The sequence below is a fragment of the Egretta garzetta genome, unplaced genomic scaffold, assembly GCF_000687185.1.
Source record: "Egretta garzetta isolate BGI_Z169 unplaced genomic scaffold, ASM68718v1 scaffold542, whole genome shotgun sequence".
In the NCBI taxonomy this organism is placed as follows: Eukaryota; Metazoa; Chordata; class Aves; order Pelecaniformes; family Ardeidae; genus Egretta; species Egretta garzetta.
In genome coordinates this window covers 322,255-337,684 of record NW_009258766.1, presented here as the reverse complement: position 1 = coordinate 337,684, position 15,430 = coordinate 322,255, and the positions used below count along the sequence as shown (strand labels likewise).

The following is a 15,430-nucleotide window of genomic DNA, read 5'->3' as shown; positions in this document are numbered from 1 at the left end:
AAAGTCAAGCAATTCCATGTCTGGTAAATATCACTTTTGAATGTACCCATTTTAACCCTGTTCCTCACACGTGACACGTTCTTCAGTGTAAGTGGGTAATCTGGTTACCTATCCAGCACCTTTACGTCACGATTATGTGGCTATGTTGTGGTTTCACAACACACTGCTGGTGTAGTTTACTTCCCCGTAGCCGTGCTGCGCCAAATGACACTTGTAGCAAATACAGATTCTAGCACTACTCTATCCACTCCAGAGCGAGACTCATCAGAGACGGGGCGGGGGGGCGAGGGGGGAAGCAACCAGCAAGTGGATCCAATTGTTTCCGTCTAAAAAACCGGTGTATTAGTTACTGAATACTTCAAGGATAATCTAGTTAATGCAGTAACTTTGAAGTTACTCATATGAGAAAAGGCTACTGTCAATGAGATTAGGCAGAAGAAAACGTGTTTTAAAACCAGAGTGCTACCTTTTCAAAATTCATTTCTTCAAACTACAATGCAAAGAAGTGCGTAGTAGACACTAATGCAGCGGCACTGCTAAACCACCGACCAACTGGGTACCATATGGCACTTGAATATAAGTCAAGGTCTCCCTGTCATGAGGAGCCATTAAAGACTCACACCAGAAAGGAGCTGAAGCAGCAAGCCCTTCAGTACCCCACCGGTAAGAACAGAGACTTGCCCGTTTCTATAGCAATGTGCCCACCATTACAGCTACACAGATTCTCACGTCTTCTTCCAACCTGCTGAAGCATGGTGGGCTACACAAGATTTTAATGAGAATAAATGAGGTCCTGCTTGTCCTTCAAGATTAGTCATTAGCCTGTAACCAAACCTTTCGATGCTTGGTCTTAAGTGAAAAAGATAACGCTGAAGCATACCTGAAACTTTTTCTTGTTCCAACTGCTTCGCGTAGATATTAAATATCTGTTCTTGAACTTTGCAAACTGATCTCTTGATTTTCTCCCTTCGGGTCACCATGTAAGTGAGATTACGCACCTAGAAGACATCAAGTTGATGAGTTTTACAGGAATTGTGTTACTACAGGGCTGTCAATCTGCGCTTTGAATTAATGCAGCTTAAGTACTATACACCATTTAAACAAGTTCATAACTTATTTAAATTTAACTTTCTTCAATACATGTCTTAGAAAAGAGTCGTAAATATCATTTAGTAGCCAGATTATTCCATCAGATTTGGGAGGGCCACAGCACAGAAGTAACTTCTATGAACCCCTCAATCACCCAGGAAATCTACAGAGATGCTGGAAATGCTTAAATATACTCGGTGTTAAACAGCCTAGCATCGTTTGCTTCTTATTGTTTGAGACACAACATTATACTTAGCGTGAAAATGTGGAGAGCTATTCAGCAGTACCAGTCTTTCTACTGACCCTGCCACTACAGTATCATTGATCAGAGTCTGTTCATGCCACAGCACAATGGAGGTAGCAGGGACTGGAACCGTAACGAAATCATTATTTATTTTTACTGTATCAGGGTTTTTTTAGAAGAAAACCACATTTCTGCCCTTAAAATGTGAGTGTCTAATCTAGACAGCTGCCTAAGCTTCACAACCACTGCTCTCCTAGAGCTCAGAAGTTAGTTATTTCTTGGATGAGGGAATTGCTGAGAAGCGTATGTGGGTGTTTCCAAGGCTCCTCTCCCAGTTCAGTGCAGCTACACGCAGCGTGGTGCCCTGTGGATTACCACCACCACCTCGTGGGCTGATCTCACAACCATTAAGGAGGAGACATTGAGCAAGTGTGACTGGTCTTGCTAAGGTCCTGTGCTATTTAAGGCTTCCAGTCCCGGGACAGCCGTACTTTCAGGTAACAGTCGTTACCCTGTGGATTTGAGTTAGAAGGGATTCGCCTAGCCCAGCACCCTTTCTGATGCAGTCCGTGGCCGCCTGTTCTTTGCCTTCTCTGATCCAAGCTGCGCAACAGATGCATCATGTCCACAGGAGCACCTGTTTCATCAGGTGTACTGGATGACACGATTTCAAAATCTGTTTCTAGATGGATGACACTGTTGCTAATGTCACTCATAATCAAGTCTATCTGACTTTATCTTGAAGAGGAAAAAAAAACATAGGCCCCATTTTTTATTTTTTTTTATCCAAGTTATCTTGGATGTACAATCAGTGGGAACAACAGAGTAGTAAAATATTAAAAATATTACTAGAATGATGTATCCCATTTTGACATCACACTTAAAAATGGAAAGGATACATACAGAATAATTTAAGATCCAGAGAACAGACTGACAAGCTCAACCGATTTAGCTCATCAAAGAGAAGACTGAAAGAAATCTTGAGCACACAGAGCAGAAACAAAAGATCCTAGGTAACAGCTGTCCCATTGAGCTAGAGGAGGATCGTGGGCTGGAAGTTGAAAATAGAGAAAAACTTCAAAATACAAACTGCAACAATTCATTAATGAGTAATTAGCCATCAGGATCCTTTATGAAGGATGCAGTAGATGCACGAGCACCTGCTGTCCCGACTGAAAGACCAGGCAGTATTCTGGAAGAAAGGCTCACCCACAGGTTACTGAGGCTCAGGCAGGACCTCCCAAGACGGGTTCCATATGTGGCCTACATGAGCCACATGCTGTATGGACTTCAGTACCCTTTCTGGCTCTAACGTATCTTAAACTCTACTAGTTAACCCAAAAAAAAACCCCAAAAAGAAAGGAATGCAGGTCGTTACAGGATCAGATGTACTTAAGATAAAACACCAAACTGATCCTACTGAACTGTCCTTTAAACATTCAAAACCTAATTGAGAGGAATACCATGCGCCTCCCAAACCTACTAAGCAGACAGTCCAGTGAAATGGCATCCTACTATGCTGTGTCAACGAAAAACAGATCTGCTGCAAATCGGGGTCAGTTTCAGAATCTTTTCCTTCTTGTTCACCAGACGAAAGGAGCAGAGAAAGCCCTTAAAGGCTAAAAAAGCTCCAGCTGGGGGTTGCAGCACAGTCCACAGCCATCGGTGTTAACCAGTAAAAAAAAGCGTAAGGGGAAATACGACAATCCAGTTGTAAGGAGATTGGATACTACAAGCCAAGACCTGCTGGCCCTGTGAGCTAACCCTCTATTTGAAAAGGGTAATTGGCGTGCTCTGGCAATGTAATGCTAATGGTCAGTTCTGACAGTACAACTTGGGGTTCGGATGCAGCACGGAGCGCCTGCGCGCAAGGGCAGGAACTGCGAGCGCCGTTTGGAAGCCCGGCTAAGGAAGGCCAGCACGCCTCGCACAAGCACAGGCAGCGCGGTGGCTTACCCGCTCTAGATCCTGCCGGAGGTGCGTGAAGAGCTGCAATCTTCTGAACAGCACGTCCTGTTCCCGTTTAGCCAGATTGTCCTCTTCATCCTTCTTTGGGGTAATCAAAGGTTTATTGAAGTTGGCTTTTCTCTTCAGCTTCCAGTACTGGTAAAGGAATCCCACCGGCTCCTCGGGCAGCCGCAGCGCTTTAGCCACTTCCAAAGACTCAACAAACGTATAGAACTCATCCTCCAGCTGCTGGAGCTTTTGCTTGCGGAGGCTGACTCTGTGGGCCTCCTCCTGGTTCTGATCCATGCTGTGGAAAGGGTCGATGTGGGCAGCAAGAGAGCTGTCCTGAATCCCGTTCCCATTCTCCTGACCTGGGCTTTCACCAAAAGTCTCGTCCTCCGCTTTCTTGGTGGAGCTGTGCTTGGGACAGTATGACTTAAATTTCACCTCGTCGTTCTCTGCCAATATGGTCTTCATCTCCAAGCCACGGTCAAACGCACAGGTGACGTGAAAGGCTGTTCTGCAGTTCTTCACCGAACACTACAGAAATTAAATTCAAATTAATCAAGTATGAATTTAAGAAGCCACACTGCCTAAAACTATTTGAGCGGCCAGGACTGCTTTGGAAGAACAACCCTGTTACCGCGCTCTGCTTCTAAGCTGCATGTACTTTCTTGCTCTCTTTTAATTAGGTTTACGATTTGGTGCTTTCAGGCCAGGCAGCAATCAAGCGGCCCAGTGGGACAGGAGCGGTTCCCCCCTCCCTACCCCAATCACGCTATTCAATAACCGGCAAATCGACAAGAGGAGCGTTCTTGCCGTCACCGGAGCTCACTCCCGTAAGGCTGTGTTACACAGAGGGAAATGTTCCCCCTTTGCCTGAGCCAGCATGAGAGAGGGGGAAAAACACCTCCGTGGCTCCAGGCCAGTCTGGTACTTTTAATTAAAAGGCTTTCTCAGCACCTGGATTCATGCTACCCAAAAGGCCTCAACCAAGGGGAATTTTTTTTTTCCTGTTATCCCAATTTTATAACGTCAAATATTAAATCACTGTCAATCACTACTTCACCGACTATAGCTTTTACTGTACCCAGGGGATGAGGAGAACAGGAAATTCAATTTTTTGCCATTTTTCTTTCCTCCCAGTGAACCCAGCTGTCGTGGACTGATGGGCACTAGTTCAGCTGATTTAGCACTTCACTTCAATCATAGGTAACTTTCTCTTGCAAAATGCTGTCATAGCTATTGCCAGCCACAAATGGAAAGGTTTAAATAGATACACACTTATGTATATACACACACGCATACATATGCATTTGTATCAACTCACATCTCTGCCTCCAGTGAAAAGAATTTAAAGTGGAAATGAGCATTAGTGCTATTAACTAGGAGGAAACAAAACTCTGCTTAACCCAAGTCATCTAACCTTACAGAGAAATGCCTTGCACTAGGATGTTTATACAGTACTTCGTAAAGAAGCCAAGTAGCCTTCTCCTCTGGGTTTTCCTGCTCAGGTTGACTCAGCAGCCAGACGGCACATAAATGTACAACAGAGTTTAAACTGCAGAAGTTTCAAATGAACATTCTTTAATAAAATCAACATATAAAAGGAATTAAAAAATACCAAAGCGTCTTTTGCCCTTTCCTCTCTTACTAAAAAGCAGGGCAAAAGCAGCCCAACTGGAACACCAAACAGTACAGAGGAGCGCTTCAGCTGTGGCTTCCAAGCTGCTGTCGTTGAGAATAATCAGCTCAGTGTGGCTGATGTTTTATTGGGAGAAGAGGGGAAAGCCTGTCTCATCGGAAGGAAATCTGCTGGACCTGTTTTTCGTTTTTCCCAGCTTATTGCAGCTGCTCTGCGCCCAGCCTGACACACGCTTCCAGCTGCCGGCTTTTCTAATTGCTGTGCACATCTCACAACATCTCTGGAGGATGTCCCTCTCTCAGCTTATCCAGCTAACGCTAGCTCCTTTCTACTGCAGTGGCTTTGTATAATGTTCTTCTCTGCTGTATACAATTTCACCACACAAATCTAAATATTTCTCACTGCTAGCTTTAACGATACCAAGATTTACACAACTCCCATAAAATATCAGGTGAAACTGTATCTCTTGTCTCTTCCCCCATAGTTTCAAATGTAGAACTATCTGAAGTGGCAACTATTGTGCCTGCAATGTCATCCTGTGTCGTCACTAGAAGGGGAGAGGTGGCATCGGAAGACATACGGAAGGAGACTCCCCTCTCCCCTGCACACTAACGTACATAAATACTCAAGCGTTCAACTTAAACTACTGTTAGGTGACCCCTCAGAACAGGTCTGGAGAATGGACAAAACAGTTTCAACTATGTAACTGTGGCCAAGAGGAAGGGGCTCTGCAAGGAGGTACTGCGATTGCAAATTTATATGCTGTGGACAGATTTATTTTCTCTACTTAACATTTACTATTTTATACATTCCTTAAATGGAAACGGACTGATAGATTTCACTGCAACTACTGCTGCACTGCTGTTCTACAACTTTTTCTGGCAACCTCATCAAATGACTCGGAGCAGGAAATGGACAAAACCTAATTTTAAAGTGTAGGACTTTAGAAAATTCTGTGTCTTAATGCTGGTCTCACCATCATGGATCCTGTAACATTAGGCTAGCCACAACAAAGAGAGCACTCTATTTCTTCAGGCTTCTTATAAGACAGTAATATCTTCCTATCTTTCTCAGGGAGCTTTCAGAGGATCATTTTGTTGAAGTACATGAAGCACTTTGAAGGTGAAGAACATTGCTACATTTTACTGTCTTTTTCTACACAGTCACAACACTGCCCTGAGTGGGTCACCTGTCCTTACTCTCATTATTGGTTCTCGATTAAGGTAGATCCAAGTCTTATCTCATATCTCAGGAAACCAAGTATCTCCTCTTTCAAAAATGTGAGGCTTGGTAATGTGTTTTCTCAAATCTCTCTAGATTTTAAAATTGTTCTTAAAATTATTATTTAACATTTCTGAGTGATTTCCCCCTGCAAAGGATCTGCAAGTGTTTTACAGCTAACAACCCAACAGAAATATGCAGGTGAAACCACACTGCCCAGTCTGCAATGCTCTGGTGCAGATCAGTTCAGTTATTTAACAGCGACAATTGACAGGCTACGGTGAGAAAGGCTGAGTCCAAATGCAATCGGAACTGCAGAGGGAATTTCAGAAGTATGCAATGAGACAAACTGGCACTGGCCCAAGAATGTGAGTTGTTGGTATGAAACAGATAGCTTAGCTTTATAGTTTAATTATTTATTGCATACAGAAATCATTCTTTTTGGAACTACAATGACTAGACATTTGTTTTGATTCTGCCCCGTCTTGCTGGTTCGGGCAGTCATCGTCCCTGAGCTCAGGTGAGTACCACAAGTCAGAACAATAATGTGGCGCTGCTTCTACAGCAATGTGAACTGGGAAACTTGCACGCAGGAGGGTTTTCTTCCCCTTAGAACACCAAGAGCTCCAGAATCTACCCACAACCAATGGAGGAAATGGGACTCATTTCCTCAGCTCGTGGCTGGCTTGAATCTCAGAGCAGACCAGTCAGTTTCTTTCCTACTGCTCAAAGAGCCTAATATTAAATGGTCTGATATTCTCCTCAGCAACTTGAAAGCCGGGCCAACAACAAAACAGTTACAGAAAAAAATAGTTCAAGCCAAAACAGTCCAATGTTAAGTAGTACCTAAAATTAAAAATTCAAAAACTACAACTAGCTTTATCATCAAAGTGAAGGTGTTCATTTCCATTGACTTCACTGAGAGCGGGACGTGCTCAGCACCTTAAAAATTCAGGTTGCTACAGGAAACACTCAACTCCCACTGAGGTATCCAACTGGTCTCAGAAGCCACTAAATAGGGACTAGCAGATAGGTTTCAGCACAGAAGCTTTCAGCATTCAAGCTTCATTTTTTTATGTGGTACATCAGAGAAATACTGTTTTTTTTCCTCTACTCAACATTTATTTCAGGGTACTAATAAACATACCAGCGTATCTACTTAGGACAGTCTTAGGATAATTCTTAGGAAGTCTTATGGGGTGACCTGGCTATTATTATTAAAGTTTTACTAGAAAGCAAGAGCACACTAACATTCAGAAGCACTTTGTCTGCAATTAAGTCCATAGTAACAAACAGGAAATCAAACAAAGTTTACTGTGGATACACACTTTGTGTATCTACTAAAAGCTGACAAAACAAAACACACAGGCGTTTGTGCAATTAAGTTACCTGTATAGATGCTCCAACTTTTTCATTACAAAGGCTGCACACCAGTGCCCATCTACTGCTGGGAATGTGAGAAACCTTTGTAATTGGCTCCATTTTTTCTGGGCTTCCAATGCTCACCTAAAAGAAAAAAAAAAGGTTAAAAACCACTATTATACTATTAACTGAAAAGGATAACAGTTTATCAAAGAAATCAAATTCTTTGTGTGCATATGCAAAATTAGCATGTTCCGACTTCCTCAGTTTATAAGAAACTAAAAAAAAAAATTCTTTTTTGAAAAAAAATCAGTTCCTCACTGCATGAACAAAACTCTTTCAAGGTGAAGCCCTCCAATTTAAAATTATCATACAGGATGAATAGTTTGATTATAAGAACCCACAGGAATTCCCACTGTCACATCCAAACCTTCCTGATTCACTTTTAATGTTCCGTTTACAAAATAAAACAGTGTTTTGTGTGCTTGTTAAATGAGCTTTGCCAGCAGCAAAGGCCTAATTTTTTGAGGCCTCATTTTGGTTGGCAAAGATAATGTAATCACTTTCTTTCCAGATGATGCTTCATCCTGCCAGACTTTACATCTAATTGAAAAAGGCTTATAGCGTCTTCCTAAGAAGTACCATAGATTTGCTATACACTCAGTGTAGCAACACGCACTAGGTTGAACGATGTTTTCAACAGTTTTCTTCTCTCCCAGAATCACTGCAGCCCTGAACTCCCAGAGGACCAGCACCTACCTCTGGAATCCACAGAGCACAGCTAACATGGACCCACTTGGTGCCGCTCCGCGTCGGCTTCATGGCACCACCCTTCTTGGGACAGAGCAAACACTTGGGCTGAACACCAAGCGCGCAGGTCCTGCACAGCCAGCTGCCTTCCGGCACCTTCAGGATCCCGTAACATGCCTGTATTCCCATTTACAGAAAAGGGAAAGAAAACAAAGGAAACAACATGTATTTCTGTTACTTCTTAGCTGTTTACACCTAGCCTCTCACAACTCTCAAAATGTTCTTTATGAAATTTCTAACACTATAGAAACATTACCTTGTGGAGGATCTCAGGATACTTTCATAAACTTAGCCAAACCACACATTCCCCAAAAAGATCTTTCAGTGAAAGGAGCAGAAGTCAAGACCCGCTGTTATGCAAAAAACCACTGCCCACTGCAATTGGGAAAATGAGGAATGTGTTTGCCTGCCCGAAGAGCAAGGGGACTCCCAACAGACAACCCTGCCAGCAGTGCGCTAGGATGAAGATCAGGATCACAAAGACTAAAAGTAACAGGAACTGTATCCAATGAAAAGGCAAGAACCACAAATTCAAGAGCTCTGCCGTGCGATACTCAGTGTTATTCCAAAGCATTGGGATTTGCGTCTTATTCAGAGGGAAAAGTGCAGAACAGCAACTAATTATAGAATCATAGAATCGCTTTGGTTGGAAAAGACCTTTGAGATAATCGACTCCAACCTTTAACCTAACCCTGCCATCCCACCGCTAAACCATGTCCTTAAGCACCTCATCTATCCTTCCTTTAAATACCTCCAGGGAGCAGGACTCTACCACCTCTCTGGGCAGATCACTTTTTTCCAGCAGATTGCCTCTTTATTTGTACCTCTGTCCAAATCACTGTCAATTTTAACCCTCTTTAAGTTTCAGATTTGAAGTGATCAGAGACAAAGGATCAGAAAACCGCTACAGGTCTAAAACATCCACTTTCCGCTGAGTGTCTTGCAAGATATCCATCTGTAGCTTACAGCTGTCACAGGTCTATTTCTTTATCATTAGTACAAATGCATTTAAGTTACACGTGCAAGAAAATGCCATTCTTGCTCATCGGACAACACAGTTTTCCGAACACTGAATGACAAAGCAAACTTCTTAAAGCTGGGAGGGAAGGACAGGCTGGTAAGAACGGACAGGCTGGTTAAGAAGGCATCTGCTGCAGTAAGAAGCATCCACGGAAAACAGATATGCTAAAATTGCATTTGTTCTTTCATGCTAAGAAGACTTCTTGACTGCCACAAAAAGGTGGCGCATAATAGTGCTTCATTAGCTCAGCTCAGGTCAGTAGGTTCTCCATTAAATTAAAATAGCTGTAATAAATCCTACCTGTGTCCCTACTGATTGCCTAGAAGTTCTTTTTTCCCCTCTCTACTGAGCCTAAGCTGCTGATACTAAAGGTGCGTTAGCCCCACAAGTGTGCAGGAAGAGAGGAAAAGAACATAGCAAGAGAAGTGACCAGCTGAGAACATACAACGGTACACCCGTGTATGTTTCGGGGAGGCTATTCCTCACCTTGTAACTTCCTCCACACAGACACAGTACCGCTTTTAACCCTCTTAGCATAACATTTCTAGAATTACATGTAACAATTCTCCTTCTAAATTACACAATTTCTGAATCCATCCCACCCCTCAATGGTGAACTCCGCAAGAACTGAGGAGATCAGTGTCTGTCACTGGAAAAAATCCAATCTATTATCTTTAATGGTTTGGAAAAGTTTCTGTCACCACCCCTACACTCTCCCACTGTGCCCTGGCTACCATACCTGGTGCACACAAATATTGCATTTGTCACAAAACACCATTTCATTGCCATCTTCTCCGTCTGGAGACTGACAGACATCACATACAACATCTTCATCATATTCAATCCCAAGTCCTTCTTCGGTCTCGATAGCGTGATTCATGTTATCATAGCATCGTTGCTCAAACTCCTCTATGACCCTTTCCATCGTGTACTCGTCCAGCTCGGGCATCCCTGGGAAACAGGAGTTGATACTTATTTAAAGGAGAGAGTGATAACCACCGCCACACACAACTCCAGCTTCTTTTTTAACAGCTGAGCAGATACAGCCAACCCCCCCATGCACACATGTCATTCCTAGACAACCATGCCTATTCCAGCATGAACTAGGGAAACTGTAAATAAAAAAAAAGAAAAAAAAAAGGCAAAGAAGTCTTATAACTGTATTAAACTAATAGAAGCAGATTACCCAAACCAATCTTTCAAAATCCTGAGAAAAAACTTCCATAAACTGATTCTGGCTTCCTGGTCTTGTTCTCATTTTTCCTTCTGGGACAGCACTGTCCATGGCTTTTGCTTCAATTTTGCAACCCAGACGTTGACTTGGTGGTGAAAGATTTAAGAGTGTTTTGAACCAAAAGTGATGGGGGCAGAGTGGGGATATCAATGGCAAAATCTGCTACAATACTGGTAGCAAACCTGCAGTTTCTAACAACAGTTTTTACAAATCCTAATCCAACAGGGTGCAACCCCAACTGAGGTCTCCATCAGACCCCACTACACCAATAAATTAGCTTGTTTTAAAAAGTGAAAAACACAGTTGTAATAAATGCAACATCACATCTGGGACAATAAATAAATGCAACATCTAACCTGGGATTTGGTCTTTTCAAACAGCACGCGTCAGAAAATTATTCATGATACCACAGCTACAGGCTGATTACATTATAGTATTCTATAATTCAAATTTGTTAATTATATTAAATTACTATATAGACCTGAAAAAATATCCATCGTAGAAGCAGCAAGAAAAATATCAAAAAAGAGCACAGTGCTTCCCCCTCCAGCTTCCATCTCTCACTTGCCCTGACAATGACCTGGCTGTAATACTTCCAACTGGGTACTACACCAACCTTTACCAGAAAATCATGCCACACGGACACCTGTGAAACCAAGAAAGCTATGCTACTGCAAACAATCATTTTCCTCTTGCAAAGTCAGGTTAGCACAAGAATTTCCATATACTTAAATCACTACCAGGAAGTGTAGGCTTAGGATATCCTGCTTTTGGACTAATTTCCCATGCCTAACGTTTACTGTGAAATACAGAAGATGGCAACTTCACAATGGGTGTTTTAACAAATTTGTGAGCCACAAATTCTGCAAAACGAAGAAGAAAACCTCTCTAGCTCCCCCAGATCAGAAGACAAACACTCTACAAAAGTACTTCCAGCTTCCCTTCCTGACAGGCAAACCCTTGCAGCAGAGATCAATGCATCCCATACTACCCAAACTGAGCAGCTGAAAGGCAGCAAGAGGGAACATCCAAAATCCTGCTGATGAAAGAGAGGGAACTCTGCCCTGCAGCCCAGAAACACTGCACTGGCAAAGCAGAGGATGGCAAGTTTTAGAGCAGCTTGCAACTAAATTCTAACCTTACGATTGCTATCACTTTATAAAAAACCCTTAGAGATATGCCACTGACTGTACACTTATATGGGTTAAGCAGTAGGAATCAAGGGACTGTGGCTTCAGTTCAAATGTTTACATTCATTCTTTTAAAGACAGAAGACACATTTCCAGTACCTGAAGCGCTCCAACAGGTATCAAAGAAAACACAGGGAATTCATAGCTCCAGGGGCATCATAAAGGAAGCGCTACAACTGCAGATCAGGAAATACTTCACTTCTCAAATGCCCATTTATAGCATCTGTAGAGCGCAGTGCCTGAGGAGCACCCAGGTATGTATTTCAAGACCCATAACATACTGCCTGGTACTGACAGGAGCATTTCCTTCCCTCTGCATACAGCAAAACTGAGTGGATAAAGAAAGCTAAGGGGATGTGCTGCTGCTGTTTTCCTGAAGATAACTGGAAAGGTAACCTAAACTCTTGCATCATGAACTGTTTTGAAATCGTCTAAGCCCAACATTGAAACTGAGCAGGCCTGACTTGAGACCTGGAAAAAAGGCTTGGGTAAGAGACCAGGTCGAGGCTGGGTCATCCGTTTCTTCCATATGTAGGTTTAAAAAGAAGAAACTTTTAAAGAGTTATACAAGGTCAGTTTGTGGTTTACCAGGTCTTGAGCCATGCCACGTATGGGCTACAGCCAGGTAAAAGCCGTATGATTAAAATGTAACCCAAAGCAGGGAACCGCCACAATGCTTAAACAAAAATCAACAGCATTCACCAACATGTCCAAACCTCTTCCATCCAGCCCAGCATCTTTTCCCTTATCTAAACAATGTGGTAAAGTTCTATGCTGACTTACATGCTCTCCAATTCCATCGAAATCCTCTCCTGGGGCACACACCTTGCTAAATAAATGTTCCTGTTCTCGCCCTGCTCCCCTGCCCCTTCCCACATACAAGCCATCCTGTAGAAAAGGGAACAGTTGCTCCCCTTGCAACAGCTCCTCTTCCTGCTTCAGAATTGGAGCACACAGTCACAGTAACGTTTGGAAGATTCCTCCAAAAAATCACTGTGGGAATTCCTCACTGTCTCATTCCCTGCACAATTTAGCTGGCATAGGTTCTCTAAACAAAGGGATGTATCTTAGAGCTTAATCACATCAGCTCTGGTTTCCTGTGGTATCCACTCATCCCAACTCATACGATTACTCTCTCTTCATACCGCTATCATCAATTCCCACTGTTGCCCTCCCTAAAATTATTCTTAAGATTGACCGCTTTAAAAAAAAAAAAAAAAAAGGCAACAGAAACACAAGTGCTCATTGCTCACCCATTTCTTTGAATTCTTCATTGGCAAGTTGCAACCATGCTACATCCACATCATTGAGATCGTAGCGACACACGCTGTCTGCTAAGGTTCGAATGTCAACATAGCCCAGCTCCGGAGGCTCTGAACCTGACGAAACAATATACTTCCTGGGACGCGTAAATGTGACAGCTTTCGTCTCGGACACAATCCTAAAACAAACAGACAAGCAGATGTCAGGTACGCTGGGTTGCTGCGAGACTTGTTTCTAGAGAATTCAAAATGCCTCATTCTAAGTGACTAACAATCATCAGCAAGCATCTAACCACCTAAGCAATCACCTTGCACCACTGAGACGGGAAGAGAAAACAGCACAGTGCACTTCCGTAACGGATTGGCAGTATTATAAGAAATTAACTGGAGTCATCTAGAAACCCAATTCATTACCAGAATTCTGAAAAAAATGAAAAGCTTAGAGGATAGAGCTGTGCTTACTCTTACCTGAAATTCACACTTGTTTAAAGCTAGAGCGGGAACACTGTATTTATGCAGTGATGGCTGCCATATACATAGATGTTAAACTCTGTTTTAATAATCAATCTGTTTAACTACAATACCAAGATCAAGAGAATTCAAGGAAAAAAGTAGTATTTCCTGCTGCATTTGAAGCTTTGCTTCTTGCAATGTTTCTTCTGATTTTTTTTTATATATATATGCATGTGTGTAGCTACAGAATTGCCAGCTGTGTGAAATTCAGAAGACCTTTCCACAGAGAATCAGTAGCCTGCACTAGCTTCACCTTCACTTACCCACGCAGATCCAAGCTCTGGCATCCTGGGTCTGCATTTCCTCTTTCACAATCGCTAATGTCATGCTGGGCCAAGCACAAATATTAATCAGCTGCTGCTGAAACTACCTTCTCTCAAGTTTTGGAGGCTCCAGTTGGCCAACAACCAACCATGAAAGCACATTTTAGCTGCAAACCAACTGAAATTTTGTTCGACCAGAGGCATTGGTTCAGGAAATAGTAAAGTACCTACAGCACATCACTTGTTCTAGGTCAGATTCTTGCCACACCGACACTTTGCAAAGCCAGGAGCTGGGGGCAAAACCGCCCAATTCACAAAGGACAGCAGTCATTCTACCAGCAAGCTGGTGCCTTGCCTCCAAGCAGCAAGATAACTGTCAGTCCACCTGCAGTGCAGTTCTCTCAGCAGAGGACATCGCACCATCTCCGAGTTAACTGCACACACTGAAATTCAGTTTGGATGAAACCCACTTCACAATGTAATGTTGGTACCTCCAGGAGCCATGCTGCCAAATGACTGCCTCCTGCAGCACCAGTGCTGATGATTTTTGGTGCTCTAATGCTACAGGGGAGGAGATAGCACCACTCTGTGTAGACAGCTTTCTGCTGGGAACAGCCTAAGCTCCACAACAAGCAGGACATCCTCCATCCTATTTTGCCCCCATCTGAGGTCCAACGTGTTAACTCCTCCTATCAGAAGACCCTGATCTGCCGCTACTGTATCCACACACATAGGGAATCCTCCACCTATTCCAGTCTTCTGCACAGCCCGAAATCTTCCCCTCATCTAGCTTATTTCAGACAACACTCTGAGAAATGGTGGGCAAGACCCAAATGCTGAATTTGGGGCTTCTGAGGTGCAGAAAGGGACTGTGGAAGAATACAAATCTGAATGACCTTGCCAGCCTAACTGCACTGCCCAAATTGTTCCTGGTCATACTGCATGGTATTAAAATATTAGACTACTACGTCTCAGAGAATTTACTTTCAACTGGACACTGCTCTCTGAATCTTCTGTATTATAAATTCCCTCCCAAGTACCATTCCATGTGGAAATCATAACCTCTGAGCAGCACCCTGGCACGTGCTATCTAAATACCACTGTAGTGGCACAGAAGAAATAAGCACTGGTAGTTTGGCTACAAAGCAAACCACCTTCATGTCTTAATTTCTGTGATAGAAAGTTAAAAAAAGCAACACTTACTACATACTAAAAAACACATTCAACTGAATTATCCGACTGCATGCTTACACTGCATCACCATGCAGACTCGCTCCTTTCCCCACCGCTCTGAACCTACTCTTGCTGTCCTGACCAGTCACTACAAGGCCAAACCCCTTTATTCTCTATTATGTACCTCATTAGCAACAGCTATCTGTACTGTATTTTGCTTCTGTTCTACACCAGCTACTGTATGACTACTGCTGATTCGATTTACAGAACACCTCCCTCCCCTCCCAAAGTTAGGCAAAGAACACTTCCAGCACTCCAGCACCACCACAGCAGGGCTCTCCAAGCGTTTTGTGAGGGAGCAAACTGGACAATAATCAGGCATCAGAGGGCTACTCTGACCCACAGGTGCTCATCAGTAGGACCATACAAGATAGCTCAGCAACTAAAGAAGAGCGG

The 15,430-nt window shown here is 43.0% G+C and overlaps 1 protein-coding gene across 1 annotated transcript in view; it reads right to left on the bottom strand.

Annotated features, from left to right (window-relative positions):
• JADE1 (jade family PHD finger 1) overlaps positions 1 to 15,430 on the bottom strand; it is a 34,853-nt gene that overhangs the window by 2,379 nt on the left and 17,044 nt on the right. Inside the window, exons 4-9 of the mRNA XM_035889039.1 lie at positions 13,017 to 13,204; positions 10,079 to 10,290; positions 8,268 to 8,435; positions 7,536 to 7,652; positions 3,290 to 3,820; positions 881 to 998 (exon numbers count right to left, since the gene is read on the bottom strand). Of these exons, the coding sequence (XP_035744932.1) occupies positions 881 to 998; positions 3,290 to 3,820; positions 7,536 to 7,652; positions 8,268 to 8,435; positions 10,079 to 10,290; positions 13,017 to 13,204 (1,334 nt within the window). The remainder of the gene's footprint in view (positions 1 to 880; positions 999 to 3,289; positions 3,821 to 7,535; positions 7,653 to 8,267; positions 8,436 to 10,078; positions 10,291 to 13,016; positions 13,205 to 15,430) is intronic.